Source organism: Pecten maximus, chromosome 19 (assembly GCF_902652985.1).
Source record: "Pecten maximus chromosome 19, xPecMax1.1, whole genome shotgun sequence".
Classification (NCBI taxonomy): Eukaryota; Metazoa; Mollusca; class Bivalvia; order Pectinida; family Pectinidae; genus Pecten; species Pecten maximus.
In genome coordinates this window covers 8,221,185-8,242,412 of record NC_047033.1, presented here as the reverse complement: position 1 = coordinate 8,242,412, position 21,228 = coordinate 8,221,185, and the positions used below count along the sequence as shown (strand labels likewise).

General features: G+C 39.6%; 1 protein-coding gene across 1 annotated transcript; it reads left to right on the top strand.

The window, feature by feature from the left end:
- Positions 1–310: 310 nt before the first annotated feature.
- Positions 311–21,069, top strand: LOC117317264 (prolyl 4-hydroxylase subunit alpha-2-like). The gene is made up of 13 exons (XM_033872002.1): positions 311–563; positions 2,278–2,432; positions 2,710–3,041; positions 3,919–3,970; positions 4,097–4,248; positions 13,672–13,839; positions 14,354–14,403; positions 14,996–15,098; positions 15,698–15,745; positions 16,208–16,246; positions 18,755–18,823; positions 19,165–19,234; positions 20,736–21,069. Exons 1-13 carry the CDS (start codon positions 367–369, stop codon positions 20,807–20,809), a joined length of 1,509 nt encoding a protein of 502 aa, XP_033727893.1. The 5' UTR covers positions 311–366; the 3' UTR covers positions 20,810–21,069.
- The last annotated feature ends 159 nt before the right edge of the window (positions 21,070–21,228 follow it).

Genomic DNA, 21,228 nt, shown 5'->3' with positions numbered 1-21,228 from the left:
TATTTCATCACGAAAATTGCCATTTTTAAATAATAATACATTTCTAATCAATTCCATTATACCATAAACACATCATCATCGTATATAGCCACGCGTATGATAAGTTTAGCGTAACACGTAAATATTGGAGTGAAATATCGTTAACGTATTGATCAATAGGGTTGAATAATACTACCTCTACTGCACAACTAACGTTAAACTGAAGTGTGTCGTGTGTTCTGAACAATCTATTGATGCGACATCTTGTGTCTTGTCCGATATGAGGTAGAGATTTAATCAATAGCCCACCACATCTGTCGCATACTCATCCACGTTGTACCGGACAGCGTATAACAACGTTTAAATTTTATTTCAGTCTGAGTCAAGATGGTCTCCTTTCTGAATCTCATTTCTGTGTTAGTGGTTGTACAGAATGTTCAAGGATCAGATTTCTTTTCGTATATTAATTTGGAAAAATACTTTTTCATAGAAGAGGAATTGATTGGTCTAGCTAATGCGATAGTTGAAATGGAGAGGAAAAGTCATAGTGAGGATGATATACACCAGATTTTTCATCATTCAAGGTAAGACTCTTGTATGCTATTATATATATATATATGGGGCAAAGAAGTAATTCAAACAGTGTAAACAATAAGGTTTGTTAAATTTTCGAGGCAATCCGCCCCTTTATCAAAACACAAAAAATCACAAATACAATCACATAATATATATAAGAAGTACTGGAAATACAATAAAATACAATAAGAATAATGTTTTAGTAACTGGAGAAACCACAATGAACCCTTCGGCAAACGTGGGCCGAATATATATATTGTGGAGTGTCGCGATGGAATTAAGATGTAGTAGGCTCGATATTGACAATTTGATCGTAACATTATTTTATTTTGTTTATAAATAAACCTTATCGATTTTCAACGATTTTGAAACAAATTATACATTAGTGTATCAACTTCTATCAACCACGCCGTTTCGCCCGGATGGAAGCGCGAGAGGGATCTTATACCGTGGGTACAGCAGTACCCGGGGAAACCCCACATGGTCAGGCAGGTGACACCATACCTTTTCACGTCCGATCGGGAATCGAACCCCGGCTGCCTACCAGTAGTAGGTGAAAGGAAATTGTTTCCACTATGCCACCCGACCACAAGTCTGTTATCCAGGGCCAATGTAATAATTCTACATGCAGTTCATTAAAGAGTTATATCAAAATGTTATAATGGCCTTACCTTACGTCATGGCGCAACAAAATGGCTACCTTCGTTTGATTTCTGTCCTCAAATTCTTCACATTAAACTATGTCTAAATGCACTTTTGCTTTAATTCCGCATATTTGATGGAACTCGTTTCGATGTTTTTAACTTTTGTTCACATAGACTCGCAAAATTAAAACCTTTCAAACCCCGCTTCATCAAATTTCATATTAAATAAAATTTCATTTGAATTAAGAATCTCATATTAAATCAAATTTCATATTAGATATCATATAAATTATATATCATATTTAATGAAATTTCATATTAAATGACAAATCAGAATAAAGGAAATATCATACAATTTCCTACGTATATGAACACACATTTTCCATAAAAGGCCTTTTTTATTAACATTAATATGGTTAACTCGTCAGGAATCATATTTGATGTTAAAATATTTTATATGTGAACCGGTAAATGATTCATTCAGAATTACTAGGCACTGATCTACTTGGTACATCGTGTTGTCAAAAGTTAGGTGCGGAGTAAAATAAAGGAATTTCAGGTAGATCGGCTACAACGGGTACTAAACCTTGAACAGAATTTTTGTGAATTCAGAAAAAAATTGAGAAAAAGTGGGTGTTAAAAAGACAATAAATGGTTCTATTTAGCTGAGAAGAAATACAACCGAGGACGAAGTCAGTGATTGATGTTTTTCTAGGTTAATAAAACCAGGTATTAACCGAAACCAAAAGGTTATAACACACTGTGTGGGATTTATTATTGAATAGATATATTAGATTAAAAATGACTGCATGCGTATAATTTTACTCTATGTATAGCAGAGGGGGGATAACTCGTATATAAAAATAAACTTAAAAGGATGTACTGAACTCCTTTTAAATGTTTATATGCCGTGATTTGCTAGATTCGGGAAATGATGAATGAAATAGTTTACGGGCATCAGTAGGTTGCCATGACAACACATCAATACAAAAGAACAATGTTCATCCGTCGTCAACATAATCAAACCAATGTATGACTTTTTTTATAACCGAGACGAATGTATATTTTATACTTTCAGGATAATCCAACACGCTAAGAGTATACATATGGACGTGGTTCAATACGAAGACTACCTGGCCCATCCAATTAACGTATTTCACCTCACGAAGAGATTAGCATGTGACTGGAGACACACCATTACGTCACTTCTCCAGAGTTCCATATGTGTTAATGGTATACAATGTGTTACATAAAATGAAACGTTTTCGTGAAACATGACATTGAAGATTTGTTATGACGTATGCCAATCTCTCAACATTCAAGTCAAATAAATACTGTAAGCAATATGGTTTGATAATAAGAATATATTATCCGATAATAATTCCAGCAAAAATATTTTAGAATTATTGCACATAGGCTGCACAATGTTATTGCCCTTCAAAACAAATGGATAGTGTGTGTGCAGTAGATTTTACCAGATATATTTTTTTTTCTATTTTCCTCCCAACAGATTTAAAAGTTAAATTGCTGGATATTGAGGACAACCTTCCAACTGATGACGCTTTCTATAACATCACGTACGCTGTGCTGGGCCTCCAGGTTTTCCAAGGTTATTCAATAGAGGATATGATGGAGGGGTCTGTGGATGGGATCCAGCCCCACGAACCAGTTACGTTAGGGGATGCAGTGGACTTTGGAATATCCGCATATACGCAAGGGTGTCATGACCGCGCGATAAGCTGGCTTGAATTCGTCGTTACCAAAATTGGAAACAGCAAAGACAACATTGGCAGGCATTCTATTGGCATGCTATTTAGTAATCTGGCCACAGTATACTTACGGGTAAGAGGTCATCAATATTCACAATGAAGTTTGCTGTTTTGATGATGATATCACACAAATATGCCATAAATGAAGGTATTACATGTAATAAAAAATGCCCATATTCTACAATAGGACATAGTAAGAATGTTGTTTTCAAGAAAAATAGTTAATTTGTGGAGTTCGATTTTTCTTCTTCGGAAATCTGCATCTTCTTGCCTTGTGTAGAGTTCTTAATGGTGTCTAATATATGCCATATTAAGGTGATATCATACACAACCGCCATATGCATTTCGAGGCCAAAATAGAATCCATGTTTATGCGTATAGAGTCGATTTCAGTCAAACAAATGCCCCTAATGCATACTATAGACACTTGTGAACATGATGACATAGCTGTTATCAAAACGTATCAACTCCGCTTATATTTACAGTTGTAATTAATCCCTAAAGTTTGTCGGTAAGTCAACATAAGGTTTCAAGACAAATGCAAGTATTGCAAAACAATCTAAATCATTTCCTTAAGCTGATCCCTTAAATTTATTGGATACAATTGGGAAAAAAAGAAAATTAATTTCAGCCAGATCTCGTAATGGAAAGCTTCACTGTAAAGTTTTGGCTTAAAACAAATGACCTATTTCTTCGGAAGCATTATTCAAGCCAAGGCGTATGTGCGACACAGCAGTGTTACCCCGGAGCCATCCATTCGTCTACATATATCACGTTGCGCACGCAAAATCTATTTATAATTATAAGTGGCATTACGAATGATACTGAGTCGATTAGATGTATAACACTTACAGATGCATTCCCTGAAGATATGTAATTTGTCTAACTCTAGTTACATGTAAAGTAAGCACTACATTAATCTTATTTAATTTTTTCCTTTTTTTCTTCAGAATAACGACGCTGATAAAGCATTAGAAATCACAGACCGCTTTCTCAAACTAGGTATGTATTGGAGATGATGACGTTTGATAATGTGAAAATGCAAATAATAGCGAATGATCCTTAATATATATATATATATTTATTTATTCATTTGTTTATTTATTTATTTCATTACATTTTATACAGTGCCGGACAGTTCGATCGCTAAACAGAATAAAGCATACTTTGAAATGAAGATTTCTAAAAGAGAAAAGAAAAGGAAACCTCGAATGACAGTATCAAAATTCACTCGATTGAGAGAAGGACTATGCTCGGGAGCGATATCCTTACATGAAAAGGTATGTTTTAATTTTCCATGATTAGCAGGCAACATATTATCTTATACATTTGACATATTAATAAAACTACTGGATTATTTTGACAATCAAGCCTCGTTATGTATTTGGTATTAGTGTATCTTCGTTTATTTTATCGCCTGTGAACAGACAGGGTCATTTCAAGACGGAGTTTCCTTGTAGTAGCTGGTCGCTACTTCTCTGAACACTTCACTGGAGGCCCGTCGTTATATATGCCATTGCTTTTGATTTTGATGTATGCATTATATAGTATTAAGTATAGTATTTAGTAAATTTCAACATTCATTTTCTTATTTTTGTGATCTGAAAACAAATGTTTGATACATCTTTAAATATTTCAGTATATATATTTAGTAGAGAATATTTATATAATATATATAATAAAATATATATACATATTCTACAGGTCATTCGTAATTGACCATCTTAACTATATCTGAACAAAGCATTATATACGCTTTTTGGAAGTATCGTTCTGAAAAAAATCAGTTCTATTCATTAGACCATACTATTCCGCGGCCTTAAAATCTATTCGTACTTGGTACATGTAGGAGAAAATATCATGAAAGGGAAAACAATATTTTCTGCTCCTAATTTTAGTGTAAAGTATGAAACTGGGAACAGCTTATGTAGGGGAGAAGAGGGAATGATAAATTAAAAAAAAACTATGTATGCCACCTTTATGACTTAGGGTCTCCTCAATAGAGTTGGACAATCACCTAACATACTTTACATATCTCTGTCGATATTCAAAATGTATTGAAGAACTTTTAGATTGACTATCAACAGGTCGTTTCTTATTGTTCCTTTGATATCATAACGGATGTCTCCGAAAAACTGTGTCTATCAAGCAACAGCTGTTCCAAATCATTAAACTTGGTATTTGCACTTTAGAGGAAACTTGAGTTTTACATCGATAACGATTACCCGGTCTGTCGATTTAATCAAATCTCTTTATTTACAAATAAGCAAAGATTATTTACAATCATACAATTTTTTTTTTTTTTATTGAATTTTTTTCATAACTTATCAACATTTTGTTGTAAATGAACCACACTGATGATAAACTACACTTACATTTTCTTTAGAATGTTGAAACTATAAACAAAACTGAGTCTTGAAATTTTGATATATTGGCCGCATAGCGGGTCATTTTAGCGAGGAGTTTTTTAACCGAACAATTTCAAAACGAAAACCGCTTTAAAACTAACGACACTGAAAATAAAATCGCTACACATTACCCCTATACATAATATCCCCATACGTGGATCATACCAAGTCTGTGATTGACACAGGTAGTGTGAATCCTCATACATGGATCATACCAAGTCAGTGATTGACACAGGTAGTGTGAATATTCATACATGGATCATACCAAATTGAGGTTTTTAAAGTAAAACCAATTTTCATGAGGTAATACTTACCATAACTTTAGTATGCATATTCATCACTTACACCCATCTTTGTATCCCCAAAAAACAAGATTCAAAAATCCCGCCCTCCCTACCGTCACGTGACCTGTATCTTAATGATTACGCAACAGAGTGATCTCCCATCCTCAAAAACCTTTATGGAGCCACATGGGCAGCCAGGATAATGAGTTAAGGGGAGGAATAAAAGGGTGGGACTCCATAAAGTTATGGTAAGTATTACCTCATGAAAATTGGTTTTACTTTAAAAACCTCAATTTCATTTCAGTAATAATTACCATAACTTTAGTATGCGAATTCGTCTTACCGTAGTGGAGACTCGAAGCCAGGCAGCCCATAACGACGGCACAGCAACCCAGACGCAACTCCAGGTAGGTAGGGAGATAAATAGGTTCAAGGAACCCCCCAATTTTAGCCGACAATGATTAAAAAATGGCAACTACCTCCGCGTATGCAGAGCAGGTGTACCATTGTGATGCCTGATCGCATGATAAATTAAAAAAAACCTACAGATTACTGTGGAGGCACAGCCACAGACTGTGCCACCAACACCGGACCAAGAGAGTACAACCCATCTGAATGCGAAGCCAATGACCGGAGATAAAAATCTGTAAAGGTATTCTGCCCACGCCAGAAGGCAGCGGACATGACATCCTGAAAGGAGGAGCCATTGAGAAGAGCCCATGATGTAGCAAGGGCCCTAACCTCATGAGCTCTCACCTTGTAACGAGCCTGAACCTGATCATCAGAATGGTCATAAGCAAACTTGATAACCTGACAGATCCATCTGGAAATGGACTGGGAGGAGATCTCCTGCTGACCCTGCTTGATGGACAAGAAAAGCCGGGATCGAGTTCCCCGCCCCCCCCCCCCCCCCCCCCCCCCCCCCTTGGTTTTCTCAAGGTAAAACCTAAGTGCCCGACAGGGACAGAGCAGTTTATCCCGCTCCACAGAACCCATTGAGCCCTGCAAGGAAGGGATCTTGATAGGCTCAGGCAAGAAACCAGGAACCTGATTCTTAGCCAAAAAGGCAGGATCAGTGAGAAGGGTCACGGCAGAAAAGTTCCTAGCCCAACGGAGGCAAGAGGGGTGAGAGGACAAAGCATGGATCTCACTTCTCCTACGACCAGCAGCCAAGCCGATGAGGAACACCACCTTGAAAGTAAGAAACTTCAAGGTGGCCGACTCCAAAGGCTCATAAGGAGCACGCGTCAGAGAATCGAGCATCAGAGCCAGATTCCATTGAGGAGCCAACTGCCGTATTCTAGGTCTGTCCAACCCAAACCCCCTAATCAGGGCAGATAGAGAAGAGGATGAGCTCACCTCTGATCTACCCTGAAAGGAAAGCACACTGGCTATCGCCGTACGATAACCAGCAATTGTGCCCGGGGCAAGATTGCGATCTCTAAACAACCAAAGCAGAAAATCAGCAATCAGTTGTACAGATGCCTTGACCGGATCAACCTTCCATCTTGATTGGTAGACGGCAGAAGAGGAAGACCTAATCGATCGAGCGATGCGAGCTGACACGTCTCTAGAAAAGCCCGCCTGAGCGAGGCCTCCTGAGATAGCCTCCACGCGTGAAGGTGGAGTATCTCTGGACGAGAGTGCATCGTCCTGGACCGAGGCTGACGAAGGAGATTCGTTCTGAGTGGGAGAATCAGAGGATCTTCCACCAGAAACGACAAAAGCTCCGGAAACCAAGGCTGCCTCGGCCACAGGTGCTATCAGGAGCAGGGAGCAATGATGCTTCCGAAACTTCTGCAACACACTGCCCACCAAATTGAAGGGGGGGGGGGGGATGCATAAGCCTGCATCCCCTCCCAGTCCAGAGATAGAGCGTCCACGGCCCAAGCTCTCGGATCTGGAACCGGAGAGACAAACGTTGGCAACTGATTGTTCAGGGATGTGGCGAACAGATCTATGTGAGGTCTGTCCCACACCTGACAGACTCCCTCGAAAATCGAAGGATTCAGTTGCCATTCCGTCAGCACCGGTTGGCGGCGCCTGGACAGAGTATCCGCCAACACATTCAATCTGCCCGGAAGATGCTTGACAAGGATAGTTAATTGCTTCTCCTGGCACAGAAGAAGAACACGGATAGCGAAAGCACACAGGATGTGGGACCTGGTACCCCCTGCCTTTCCAGATACGCGACAACTGTTGAGTTGTCCGTAGCCACACAAATCACCTTGGATTGCAAGATCCCCCGAAGAGACTGCAATGCCAATAGAACAGACCTCATCTCGAGCACGTTGATGTGCTCGGAGAGCTGTTCCCCAGACCACTCCCCCGACCGGCAATGCCCGTCGAGGTACGCCCCCCAACCCGTCATGGAAGCATCCGTGAACAGGGTCATAGTGGGAACGGGCTTGGACAAAGGAACCCCACGGAGAACGTTGTCCTGAAGGGTCCACCAACGGGCAAACTCCTTGACCGACTGGTCCAGAGGAATCCAAGCTTCCCAGTCCCTTGACGAAGGGACCCAATTGCCAAGAAGGAACATCTGGAGAGGTCTGATGTGAAGTCTCCCCAAGGGGACCACATCTGCCAGGGAGTTGAGAAATCCCAGGAAACTGAGAAACCAACGCACCTGGACCCGAGACCAGCCAATGAAAGTCAGGGCGAGATCCTTGGCTTTCTCGAACTTCTCCATTGGTGGAAGGGCAATGCCCTGAACCGTGTTGAAACGGTTTCCCAGGAAAACGAAATTCTGAGATGGGGTCACCTTCGACTTCTCCCTGGATGGAATGAAACCGACCTTTAGGAAGAGTTTCAGGACCAATCGGGTGTCCTGCAACAAGGATCTCCTCACTAGGTGAAGCATGAGGGAATCGTCGAAATAGATGTGAACATCTATTCCCCGAGAATGCAGGAATCCCACGACCACCTGCAGCAGCTTGGTAAACACCAAAGGTGCAGTCGTGAGCCCGAATGGCATGGCCCGGAACTGAAAGACCTTCCCGTTGCAAGTGAACCGGAGGAACTTCCGTGCCGACTTCTTGATGGGGATGTGGAAGTAGGCATCCTTCAAATCTATTGAAGTGGCCCACATTCCATCTCTCACGGAGACGATTATGCCCCGAGGAGTCTCCATCTTGAAGGGAGGAGAATCTACGTACCTGTTGAAGGCACTTAGATCTATGATCGGGCGCCACGCCCCGGACTTTTTCCGTACCAGAAACATTCTGGAATAGAAGCCGGGGGTGCACTCCTCCAAAGGTACCTCCTCGACCGCGCCCTTGACAAGCATGGTCCTTACTTCCTCCTGGAGAGCCAAAGCCTTTCCTGGATCCCCGGGAGGAGGAAAAAGGATTGGCCTTGACGCTAACGGCGGATCCCGCAAAAGCGGAATGCCTAGCCCCTCCTTGACCACAGACAAGGCCCAGGCGTCTTCCGTGATCTCCCTCCACTCTGGGAGGAAGGCGGATAGACGTCCCCCTACAGGAAGATCTGGCCGTGGCAGATCGAGCCCTTGCCAAGCAAGAGAGTCGTCTGCCAAGCCTGATCCTAATCCTGCGAGAGACGGACCGGAATCTGAAACGGGAGGACTGCACTCCTCCCGTACAAACTCCTCGTCTGAAAGGACCAAGGAGGGTAGAAGAGAGTCAGGAACTCTTCTTCTTACCGCCAGGAGGGTTCTTCCCTTTCTTACCTTTCCCTTTGTTGCCCTTGAAGGAAGGCTTCGCCTTTGGCTGAGCAAAAGTTTGCGTAGCCGAAAGTTTTGCCTTCTTCTTAGGAGGCGCTGACCCCTGCGAGGTGCGGGCCTTCTCAGCCTGAATCCTCTTCACCAAAAGTGCTGAGGCGACTGAGTCCTCCTTCAAATCCTTCTGAACAGAAGGAAGGGACCCTCCAAAAAGAGTGGACCCAGAGAAGGGGGCAGTCAACAACCGGGAGCGGTAAGGTTCATCGACCGGGCGGTTTTTCAAAACTGAAAAACGCCTAGCCAACAAGACATTGACCAGCAAAGACACCTGCAAGGCTGCCAGAGCTCTCAATGCCCCGTTCAGGGCAGAGGTCATCCTGTCCTGGATGTCGGCCTGTTCTGTCTCGGAAATCCGACCCTCAGGCACATCGGAAACCCTATACAGACAAACTGTCAGAAAGTCTATATATGACAGAATCTGGATGGAAAGACGCAGCAGTCTCTCCATCTTGTGGTGCTCTTTAGATCCAAACACCACCTGATCCACTGACTTACCGGGCCAAGCCGCCAGCTCTCTCGATTCCAGTCTAGCTGGTTGAGAAACAAGCAGGCCATCATGTGTGGCATAGTCAGAGGGATGAACCTCAGACAGGTCACCAACACTGAGCTGCAACCCAGCAAACCCAGGCGTACGGGTTGAAGACGAATTCTTCTCCAGAACCCGTGACTGGGCAGTGGCCAGAGCTGAAGACACAATAGTGCCTCCTGGCAGAGAGCGGTCCGACTGGGCGGATGCTCTAGGAGCCACCAAGGAACCCAAAAGGGTGGTGGACTCCGGGATAGATGACGCAGAAGGAGGTGGGCAAACCTTCTCCCCGAGAATCCGGGAAACGTCGGCCCTAAGGGCCCGCATACCGGACAAGACGTGCTGGGCCTCAGCCTCAGCAGCCTCAGGGTCACCCTCATCCTGGGAATCCCCACCTTGAGGATCGTCATCAGACGACCCGGACAGACCAGCGTCTATGTCCGAGCACCCAGGAGAGAGATGAACGACATCCTCCTCATCTGCCATACCCGCGTCCTCACAGTCCATAGCCTCCACACTAGCGGGACATGAAGTCTCGACTGCATGGAACGGGCCAGCCATAGGAACCAATTCAGGAGAATCCTGAAGGGGCTCCACAAAACGGCGTTTAGGTGCAGATCGCCTAACAACCGTGGCTGCAGGACTTAGAAGTCACAGCCCTGCCCTTGGACCCGGAGACAAACGAGTCCGCACGCGAGGCAGAAGTCCTAAAGGTGCGGCAAACCTTCTTAGGACCGGCCACAGTGGCCCCCGAAGAAGCAGAGCGCTGGAGGGGGTCAGCGGAACTGCCAAAACGTCTCCGTGAGGGGGAGACCAAACCCCAAGGGTTCCAAGCAGGAAAAGCCATGGGGTTAAAACCATATCCCTGAGGAAATGGAAAAGGTCTCACGGGTTGGGAGTGACCCCAGAACTGGTCAAACTGACCCGCCTGAGACTGGGGTTGGCCACCCAGTCCGAAAGACATAGGTGGACCACCACTCCCACCAGGTGGAAACCCGGACATGTGCGGGCTAGGCCCGCAACTGCCGGGATGCTGACGATACCCAAAACCATCCGCAGGCTGGTTTGGGTGGCCCAAGGATGGTTGCCCGCAGGCAACCCTATACCCTGAACCAGAGGGAAACGGCGCCTGGAACCCAGTCGCCTGTCCAGCAAAACACTCCCGTGGGAGAACACCCCCTGGGAAACCCGAACCAGAACACTCCGGGCTGGACCTAATAGGACCAGGGCCGGGTAACTGGCCAGGATGAAAAGCCGGACCAGAACTGATGCAGGAATAATACAGCTGCGCATCCCTTACCCCAGTGGAAGTGGACAATCCCGCAAGAAAATCCGTAACCCCTGGACCTGAACTCAGAGGAACAGGCCCTGCATCAAAACTGCCCCCATCGACAACACCACCTGGATTGCCGAGATCACTGACCAAACCAGTGACCGGCGGCTGAAATTCCCTACCCAAAGGCAAGCTTACGGGAATTGTCAGCCAATTCGACCCTGGGCAGAGTTAAACCAGGGTCGGGATGTCCCTCCCCTACTCCAGGGAGTTCCTGAATGGGAAGGACCACCCTCCCGTCACGAGAAGAACCCGACGACACGGGAGCTCCCGAGATAGGAACAACAGAGTTGACAACCGACTCAGAGCCGGGAGCAACATTCTTAACATGCTTCCCTCTCTTGCCGGAAGATTAAGACGAATCCTTCCTACGGGAAGAAGAGGGTCGCCCAGGTGCTAGAGAAACCCCGTCATGAGGTTCGTCCTGAGTAGTAACGCACGGCAAATCCTCATGACCGGAACGATCAAGGGAACATATCTCATTAGAATCCCGTTCTCCGTAGAGATAGGAACGCTCATGAGACGAACCCCGTCGTAGTCCCGAGCGAGACATACTACCTACTAGCACACGACGTTTGTATTCAAAAAACAACAAACACGTAAAAAACAAACTAAAACATACAACGTACGTAAACAAGAATGAACTTTACATGCAGTGTAAAACAGGAACGATGCCAAAAAACAACGAAAAACTGCTACAAACGGCCGAACAAAGACCGGCGATTTACAAACGACAGCGAATGCAAAACAATGGCGGACCACATGGTACACCGCCCGCACACGTGGAATGTAAACACCGGCCGAAAAAGGCACAAAACAAATATATGTATATATATAACTCAACACAAAAGGGGAGATGGGCAAAAAGCAAACAAGCGTTGCCAAAATTTGACCAAATAGTCAAAACAAACAGCTAAATAACAATGTCGGGATATCAACAAACTATGAGCCGTCAGCTATCAGCAAGCGCCATAAAGGAAAGAGGAGGGGAGATCACTCTGTTGCGTAATCATTAAGATACAGGTCACGTGACGGTAGGGAGGGCGGGATTTTTGAATCTTGTTTTTTGGGGATACAAAGATGGGTGTAAGTGATGAATATGCATACTAAAGTTATGGTAATTATTACTGAAATGAAATCAGTGATTGACACAGGTAGTGTGAATATTCATACATGGATCATACCAAGTCAGTGATTGACACAGGTAGTGTGAATATTCATACATGGATCATACCAAGTTTGTGTTTTACATGGGTAATGTGAATTCTCATATCTGGATCATACCATGTCTGTGATTGACATAGGTAGTGTGAATATTCATACATGGATCATACCAAGTCTGTGATTGACATCGGTAGTGTGAATACTTATAATTGGATCATACCATGTCTGTGATTGACAAAGGAAGTGTGAATGCTCATATATGTTTCTATGTCACAAAAATAAAGCCCAATTGCTCTCTTTAGGAAACCAAAAACAAAAACAAAATAAACGAAAAACAAAACAAAAAATAACAACAACAAAAAACAATGATGGTATTGATCACCGTATAAATGCAGCCCAGATCACATGGCGTCAGCTACAAAAAAAATGTTTGGCAATGCGTTCGGGTGAATCAAACCTAGTAAGGATTTCGACTTAGAACAATCGCGTAAATATGACGTCATTTTGGTGCTTTGTATTACACATCAATTGAATGCGGTGCCGTTCTTTTAATTGAACAAACAGGGGAATAGCTGAACTTAGAAATCCAAATTTAGCAAAGAGAAAGTGAAGTTAAACGTATCTTAATGTAAATATAACAATTAAACGCTTGTTAGATTGTATTTATTGTCAATATCAATGCAATCTGGGTGACAGATAAATATTCATGAAGCCCTATCATTCTATTTACAATGTATCTGTCACCAAGATTGCATTGATCTTGCCAATAAATACAATCTACCAAGCGTTTAATTGTTAAAAGAAGGAAATATGTTGTTAACTGAGTGCTAAACTAAGACTATTCGCCTGGATGGATGCTAAAGATAAACTCACTAAACCTAACCTTTCATTATTTTATGTTGGAACGCTTAATGTACATTCACCCCAAAAACACGCTGTTCTGATTCGGATACCACAGTGGCCGAGTGGTTAATGTGTCCCGACACTTTATCAATAGCCCTCCACCTCTGGGTTGCGAGTTCGAAACCTACGTGGGTCAGTTGCCAGGTACTGACCGTAGGTCGGTGGCTTTCCTCCACCTCCAAAACCTGGCACGTCCTTAAATGACCCTGACTGTTAATAGGACGTTAAACAAAATAAACCAATAAACCAAACCGTTCTGATTCTGTGAACGAGTAATCGAATTCAACTGACTGATTCTTAACACGCTTTCATTTGTGAATATTATATACATATATATATATAGAAAAGAAGAGGACGGACGGTCAGGTTGGATACATGGGATGAATCTGCTCTCACCAGAAAATATCGTTTTGATGCAATCGTGATGAGACGACGGCCTCTGATAGTGGTACTCCCCGGGATGATCAGCGATGATACAACAGCTAACATCACCACACTCGGTTATGATAGGGTAAGTAATTATATAAGTGTTAAATATTTAATTTCATTCATTTGTATGGGCTAAATTCAATTTCATATGTTGTAAGTGATTTATTTTGAGTTTACTGAATTCAAGACTAAGCAGGACAATATTTTCAGCTTACTGAGTTTAAGACTAATCAGAGCAATATTTTGAGTTAATTGAATTCAAGACTAAGCTGAACAATATTTTGAGTTTACTGAATTCAAGACTATTCAGAGCAATATTTTACGTTACTGAATTTCAAACTAATCAGAACTATAGATTTAGTTTAGTGAGTTCAAAACTAATCTGAACAGTATTTTTAGTATACTGAATCCAAGACAAATCAGAACAATGGTTTTAGTTTACTGAATTCAAGACTAATCTGAACAGTATTTTGAGTATACTGAATTCAAGATTAATCAGAACAATGGTTTTAGTTTTTTCAAGAATTTAAGAATTTAACCATACTTTTGTTATTACTTACTAGATTTTATATGTTTACACATTGTCTTTGTTGTAGATGTTTCAGAAAGCGATCACCGCAAACAAATACGGTGATCCAAAATTTAGGTAATGTACGTTTACCTGTCTTACTGTTCAAACTTATATATGGAAGCAAGGCAACAAACCTAGACCAACATCCGGAATGAATAATTACTCTGCTGAGGGTCCATATCAATATTTAGCAAACTGACAAAATACAAATTTAAATACTATTTTATGGTATGACGGGGCATATTTCTAGGTATTTCTATTTATTAAATAACTGGTATGTTCCGTCATGTTATACGTCAATATCAAACATAAAACGCATGTGCAGTGATGCTCTCTTCATGTCATCATTTAATGATGTCAAAGAATTGGTTTGATAATGGAAAACTTTCGCTAATTCCTCTTAAATAAAAGTTATGTGATAAAGAGAATCTTAAACTCATGACAATGCAATGTGAAGTTTCTCAAACTTGTTGACCTAAGGCATAATCATCAACATTGATGGATCCGCCGTACGATTAAAGAATTGATTTAATGTGTCTCGCCTAAAGGTCCTTGAGATAAATTTAATTAACTCGTTAGGAAATCTATTTTACGTTAGACAATCGTCTCAGACCCACTAACAATGAACAATTATACATAATAAGGTGACCTGGATTATATATTAAAGAGTAAGAGTGAATGATACATCGGGACCCTTCACTATAGCGGTACAGGAGGATCTATCTCAGATTAAACTTACACGGTATCCTCCACAACAAACCAAGTTTGAGGTCAGTACATCCTATCGCGTATCTCAAACCAAAAGTAGTCACGATCGATTGATAATCTAATAATATTTTTGTATAATTTAAACAAAACGAAAAGTTACATATTAAAAGCTTTACCACCTTCAAAAGTCTGCGATTTCTTTCTCTTTGAGATAGTGTTATAATCCATTGCATCTAGATGAAATTCTATCGTACTGTAAAGAGTACATTTGGTTGTTAACATTCGGTCTCTGAAGCGATCAATTTTGGACGCCATGATGTGTTTTTTTTTTTTTTTTTTTTTTCATTTTTTTTTTTTCATTTCTTGGTGTTTATGACATAAACATTGTATTTCTAAAAGGTCGTTGCCATTTTATGCATTTTTCGTAACAAACAGTGTTAACACTGTCAGCGATATACCAACACCGTTCAATTTGTTCTTCTTGTTCCCTTCGTTATTTCGAACTGTCATAACTTGAAGATCCGACTAAACTTCAAGTAAAACAATTCGATTCCTATGCCCTGTTACCTCGAATCCTCGGGGTATCTCGAATATTCTTGTTTTTTGTTTTTTTTTTGTGATCCCACTTACTTCCACTGAATTTTTGATAAATATCTTATAGGTCCTTAATGCAGGATTGGACGGAATCTACAGCACTGCAAGTAAAAAGGTAACTATTTATAGTATTTTGAAGTTATTATTATTTCATTAGTTTATTCAACAGCTAATAGATCACAAAGAAATGTTGTTTATAACATTAATTATGGAGTTTGAGTACTTTTTAGATATTTCTGTACATTTTATGTCTTGAAAGGGGATTTATATTTTTGTTCTAACCGACCTTTATGATCGACCTTCTTAATTTATCAGGACATAGCATATACGTCTATTGGAAGCATCGTTCTGAGAAAAAAACATTTTCAGAAACTGGAATCTATAATATTCTGCGGTGACAATTCAATAATGAAAAAAACGATTATGTATTGCAATGATTACTGCAGTAAAATCGTTTGTCTTAAATACAGAAAGGCCAGATGTATTCCGTCACAATAAAGCTAAAATAATTTATCATGTCAAATTATTCTGAATAAGATTTACATATTATTGAAAGTTTAATTTTCTTTTGTTCCAGAGATTTACTCATTCCTTTTCGGGAACGATGCTAGCTGCGGTATGTTGAAGCTCTTTAAGTACTGAACATAAATATGATAACTGGGAATCCCTTGTTCCACATAACATGGAACTCCAATCAGCACTCAAGTCACTACATCTTTAATATAACGAATAGAAATGTTTAGTAACAAGGGTGCCATGCTTGGAACATGGCCGATACGGTATTCAATTGTAGTACCGTCAGAGTATAGTTGCCAGCTTGTATTACCCTTAAAGTATACGCAGACATATTTTTCTTTTCTTTTTCCGTATGCCTTTCAGAATGAAATGTCTTTCCCGCGAATAAAACTGTTTGGTTTCTTTATACCTGGGTGGTCGTTAGCACAGTGTAAGCACACTTGCCTTTCACATAAGCGGGGCTAGGTACCCCGATCGGATGTGGAAATGTTAAAGGTATTCTTGGTCGTCTGGGTTTTCTCTGTGTACTCCGGTTTCATTCCACAGTAAGGCCCTTCTTGTGTTTTTATTAGGGCTACCAAAAGTGATTGATATAAGTTGGTATAACTTGTTTCGCAAAAAAGTGAACACTTAGATAAAACCTTGTTGTATGTATCATACTCTGTAATTATCATGTAATAAACCAAAATATTTGTTTCGACATGTAGTTTCTTACAATCACCAATAATTTGCTGTTGATGCTATCAGTTTCTTCTATAGAGTTTCTTTGTGGTAAGATGTAGCATGGAATAATTCTAATTCACGCAATTGACCAAACCTGAAAAATAGCCATGCTGTTATGCTCACAAGCGTCTATAGCACAGGGTAGAAGCATTTGTTTGACCGGATTTTACTTTATGTATACGTATAAATGTTTATTTTGTTTTGACCTTGAAATGCAAATGGCGCCTTCGAATAATAATACACAAATATACCATAAAGGGGGACATTTCAATGAATAAAAATGCTCCAATATTATACTTTTAAGACATCTGATCACAATAAGAAAGTCCTGTTTAAGTCAAATTGTTAAACTGGTGAATTTGTGGCCTTTTTCGGAAATAAGCATATTTTACCAAAAACTCAACGGTTGAACATTTTTATCTAAAAGCAGTCTTCTTGTCATTTCTAGAGTCTTTATAGTATCCAATAAGAGCATTCTTGATGTTTGAAATGCCTCCTTATAAACCATATTTGTGTGATTTAATTCACGACCGCCATTTGCATTTCAAGGTCAAAATAAAAGCAGTGTTTAAAATACAATAAAGTCAAATCTGGTCAAACCAATGCACCTTATCTTTGCTTTAGACATTTGTGAGCAAAACGACATAGCTAGTTTGTGTAATATATGAGACACAAATGAGCTAATTATGTCCTTCTGAAACATGCATCTTTCGTATGTTTTGTTGAAATTTACAAACAGCTAAACACATTACATGTCAACAGCAAGTCCAACGGTTTGTCATGGTACATAATAAAAGTTCATCAAGTTATTTCTGTTGAATAACACCATAGTAGGAATTAATAGGCTTGTAAAACATCACTGTCTTGACTGGAATTGCTGTTTAGATGCCCCTTAACTACAGGGTGATAGAGAGCTAGAGTATGTGCATTTTGTGTGTAAGGTTGCTACAGATATTGCATAATATTCATCACATTAAAAAAAAGTAATAAATACTAAATATATTTATTGTATATTATGATTGTCACGAACATCGACAGTCGGTGAATAAAACGGAAACGCTATCAATGTTGTCTGTCAATCTGAATGAGTCACTATTCATAAAATGACGTCATACACATAGCTTATGAAGTATCTCAAATGGGAATGACATTCATCACTTGAATAATCCTATATTTGCATTAACATATCATTGCTACATCACAATGTGCATTCGGCAGTTATAAAAGACTCATGACAAGGTCATACAAGACCTGAACTGGATGAGGTTTATCAGCAATCATCAAAAACTGATATAACAATGTATATGACTGACGTTTTGAATTTTTTTCCCAAACTCAAATGAGTTACTGCATGTTTTTTTTTGCACAAACATGCAATTAAATACATGTATTACATCTAAATAAAAATAAAAATGGTTTTAGTGTCATAGTATTCTCATTGTGGATGACGTGTTGCATGTTCCTCTTATATATTCTTGTAATTCATGAAAGTTATGGGGTCACCTTTCCGACCACGTGGAATTCTCCCAGGGTTCTCTGGCGTTCTCCCACAGTAAGATCACTCGCGCGCTTCAATCCGAGCCGACAAGCGTTATTAATATAAGTTTTTATAACTTAAAAAAATAAATAAAGTTTACATTTTTACTATATATGTTCTTGTTTGCAATAAATGATAACTAAACTAGTACGATGACTAAATATACGTACACCTTATATATCCCTCTGTCTTGGCATATAGTTCTTAAAAATACTCAGATTATTCATTTTATAGTAGTAGCAGTGAAATAACAATTCCATGACAATTCTTTAAAATATTACCCTTTATTTCAAATTAACTCACCTTTAATAATCTTAGTAATATAATCAATTGGTATATTTTACACAGCTGTCCGATTTCACGTTGGGTGGTGAAGTAGTCTTCCCATTTTCGAAGACCATTTTAAAATTGAATAAGGTAAGTCACTTAAATGATTGAATATTATAACATTCTCCTTAAAGCAATAAATGTGATTGACTGCCATGCCATTTCGTATAGCCACTAAAATGATTCTATGCAACGATAACCATACCCTAAAAAGTTTTAATTATTCAATAATACCGTATTTTCAGTAAAGTCACCAAAATGATTTATTCAGTGTTCCAATATTCCCCGTTAAACCACTAGAGTGATAGATATTTATACCGCACCGAAGTGATTCAATATTACGTTTTTTATGTAAAACCACTAAATGATTGAATGTTTCTATATTTATACACTAAATTGGTTTAATGTTATTATCTCCGTACGCATTACAGGGTGACGTTGTGTTTTATGAGGCAGGGGCAGTGATGTCTATTTGTCCTGTGATGTACGGAACTAAATGGTGTAAGTAGTTTGAGACGTTTAGATTTTACTTTAAATAATTTATAACATATAAACCTATCGACGTTTTCTTACATTCACTTCCTATATATTCTGTATGTGGTGTGCAAATGTGTGAACTAACTTGTGTATTAGAGATACGTTTGATGTTGCGACAAGGATCTAGATAAACACCCGAATACCCGCTTGTCTACCATACGTGAGTGTCATTGACAGCAATACATCAAATATTTTCTGTTTTCGCCTTCGCCGGTGGATAGACCTGTTGAATTATGTCCATTACGTACCTCCATCGCCTGTCCAAGCTCGTCTTGTATACGTGTGGGAGTGTTCTTTGCGTTCTCGAAACTCAAGGGATTGCGTTCATGTTCTACACCCCTAGCATATGTCAGGCTAGAGTGAAAGTGCATTGGGTGACTGCCATCTTGTAGCTCAAACGAAAAGACTAGATTTATATGTTTACCAAACGAGTCTCATGGCCGCCATATTATTAAATTGACTCGCTTGGAAGTCTGTCGGTGACCCTCTGTAATTTTTCTTATTTACTGTAATCTGCATCAGCTAGGTATTGGTTGCTTAGGTTTTTGCACGACTTCCAGTCAAATAGACAGTAGTGCCCCTTCGCCTTTCACATAATATCTTCCAGAGGTACAGAGATGTAGAATGAATGTAGCCCCTTGAATATCAAGAATGATTTGTATGGCCTGGTTGGTTAATGTTATAGTGGGCTTGTTTATTGTATGTTGTTATATGTGTCAAGGTAGACGGTGTGTTGGAGGCGTGTGTATATGTGTGTGTGTGGGAGGGGGGAGAGGGTTAACGGAAGGGACGGGGAGGGGGATAACGGAGTAAGGTGTATATGCATTCCAGTATCTTGCATATGTAATCATTTCAACTTGCATTTGATATCTGTATTATATCTGTATTATATCTGTATTATATTATCTTACTTTACGCGCAAGCAAATTTATAAACCTCATTTGGATTTCAAGCATAGAAAACATTTTTTTTTTCAACTTTGACAGATCGGTTTTGTTTCGATTATTGGTTGTATTATATAAAGTATATCAAACGCGATTTTTGTCTTATACTATCCAAATATGTAGTTGTAACAAATGGTAAGTAAAAATCTATGATGTGATGTTTACTGAAAGATAACTTAATGTTGAATAATAAGTTTAAGAGTTGTGATGCTTATCAAATAATGATTTAACGGTGTAATGTTTATTATTTTATATTAAATTAAAAATGTGATGATTATTGTTTATTGAACAATAAGTTTCAGTTGTTGATGCTTATTGAATAATTAGTTAACGTTGTGATGCTTATTGAATAATTGTTTAAGGTTGTGCTATTTATCTAATAATAAGCTAACATTGCTATGCTTATTGAGAATAAGTTAAGGTTATAATACTAATTGAATAATATTTCATTTTATGATGTGTATCTAATAATAAGATATGATGTTTATTAAATGATATGTTATTCCATCTATTCTCTACAGATGGTACAATGGGTGTCTGGGAATCTCTGCCAAACGGAGTCTGTGGACTTGAACACCGAGTTATCAACGTTTGATTAGTAAAATGAATTCCCACCACGCTTAGAGTCTTTACCACAATAGGAATTTGTGTAATGTCTAAAAATTCTCACTGCATTTAATATTAAACGCTTGTTATATAAATAGAATACTATGGAAAGCCCTCAGACAGTTATCTGTCATCAAGATTGCATTTGTATTATAAATAAATAAGTCTAACAAGCGTGTATATGTTTATATTTACATTAACATAGGTTAATCTCTATCTTTCTTTAATAAATGATATTTTTCTATTTCACTTTTTGTCCATTCATTATCTAGTTCTTTTGAAAGAACCACATCTTTAGATAAATTTATAAGTAATTTGCATAGTATCTGACACATAGTACAAAATCTTGCCATGAAAAAGATCAGCACAGCGCAAATATTACGTCATTATAACACAATTGTTCCCAAT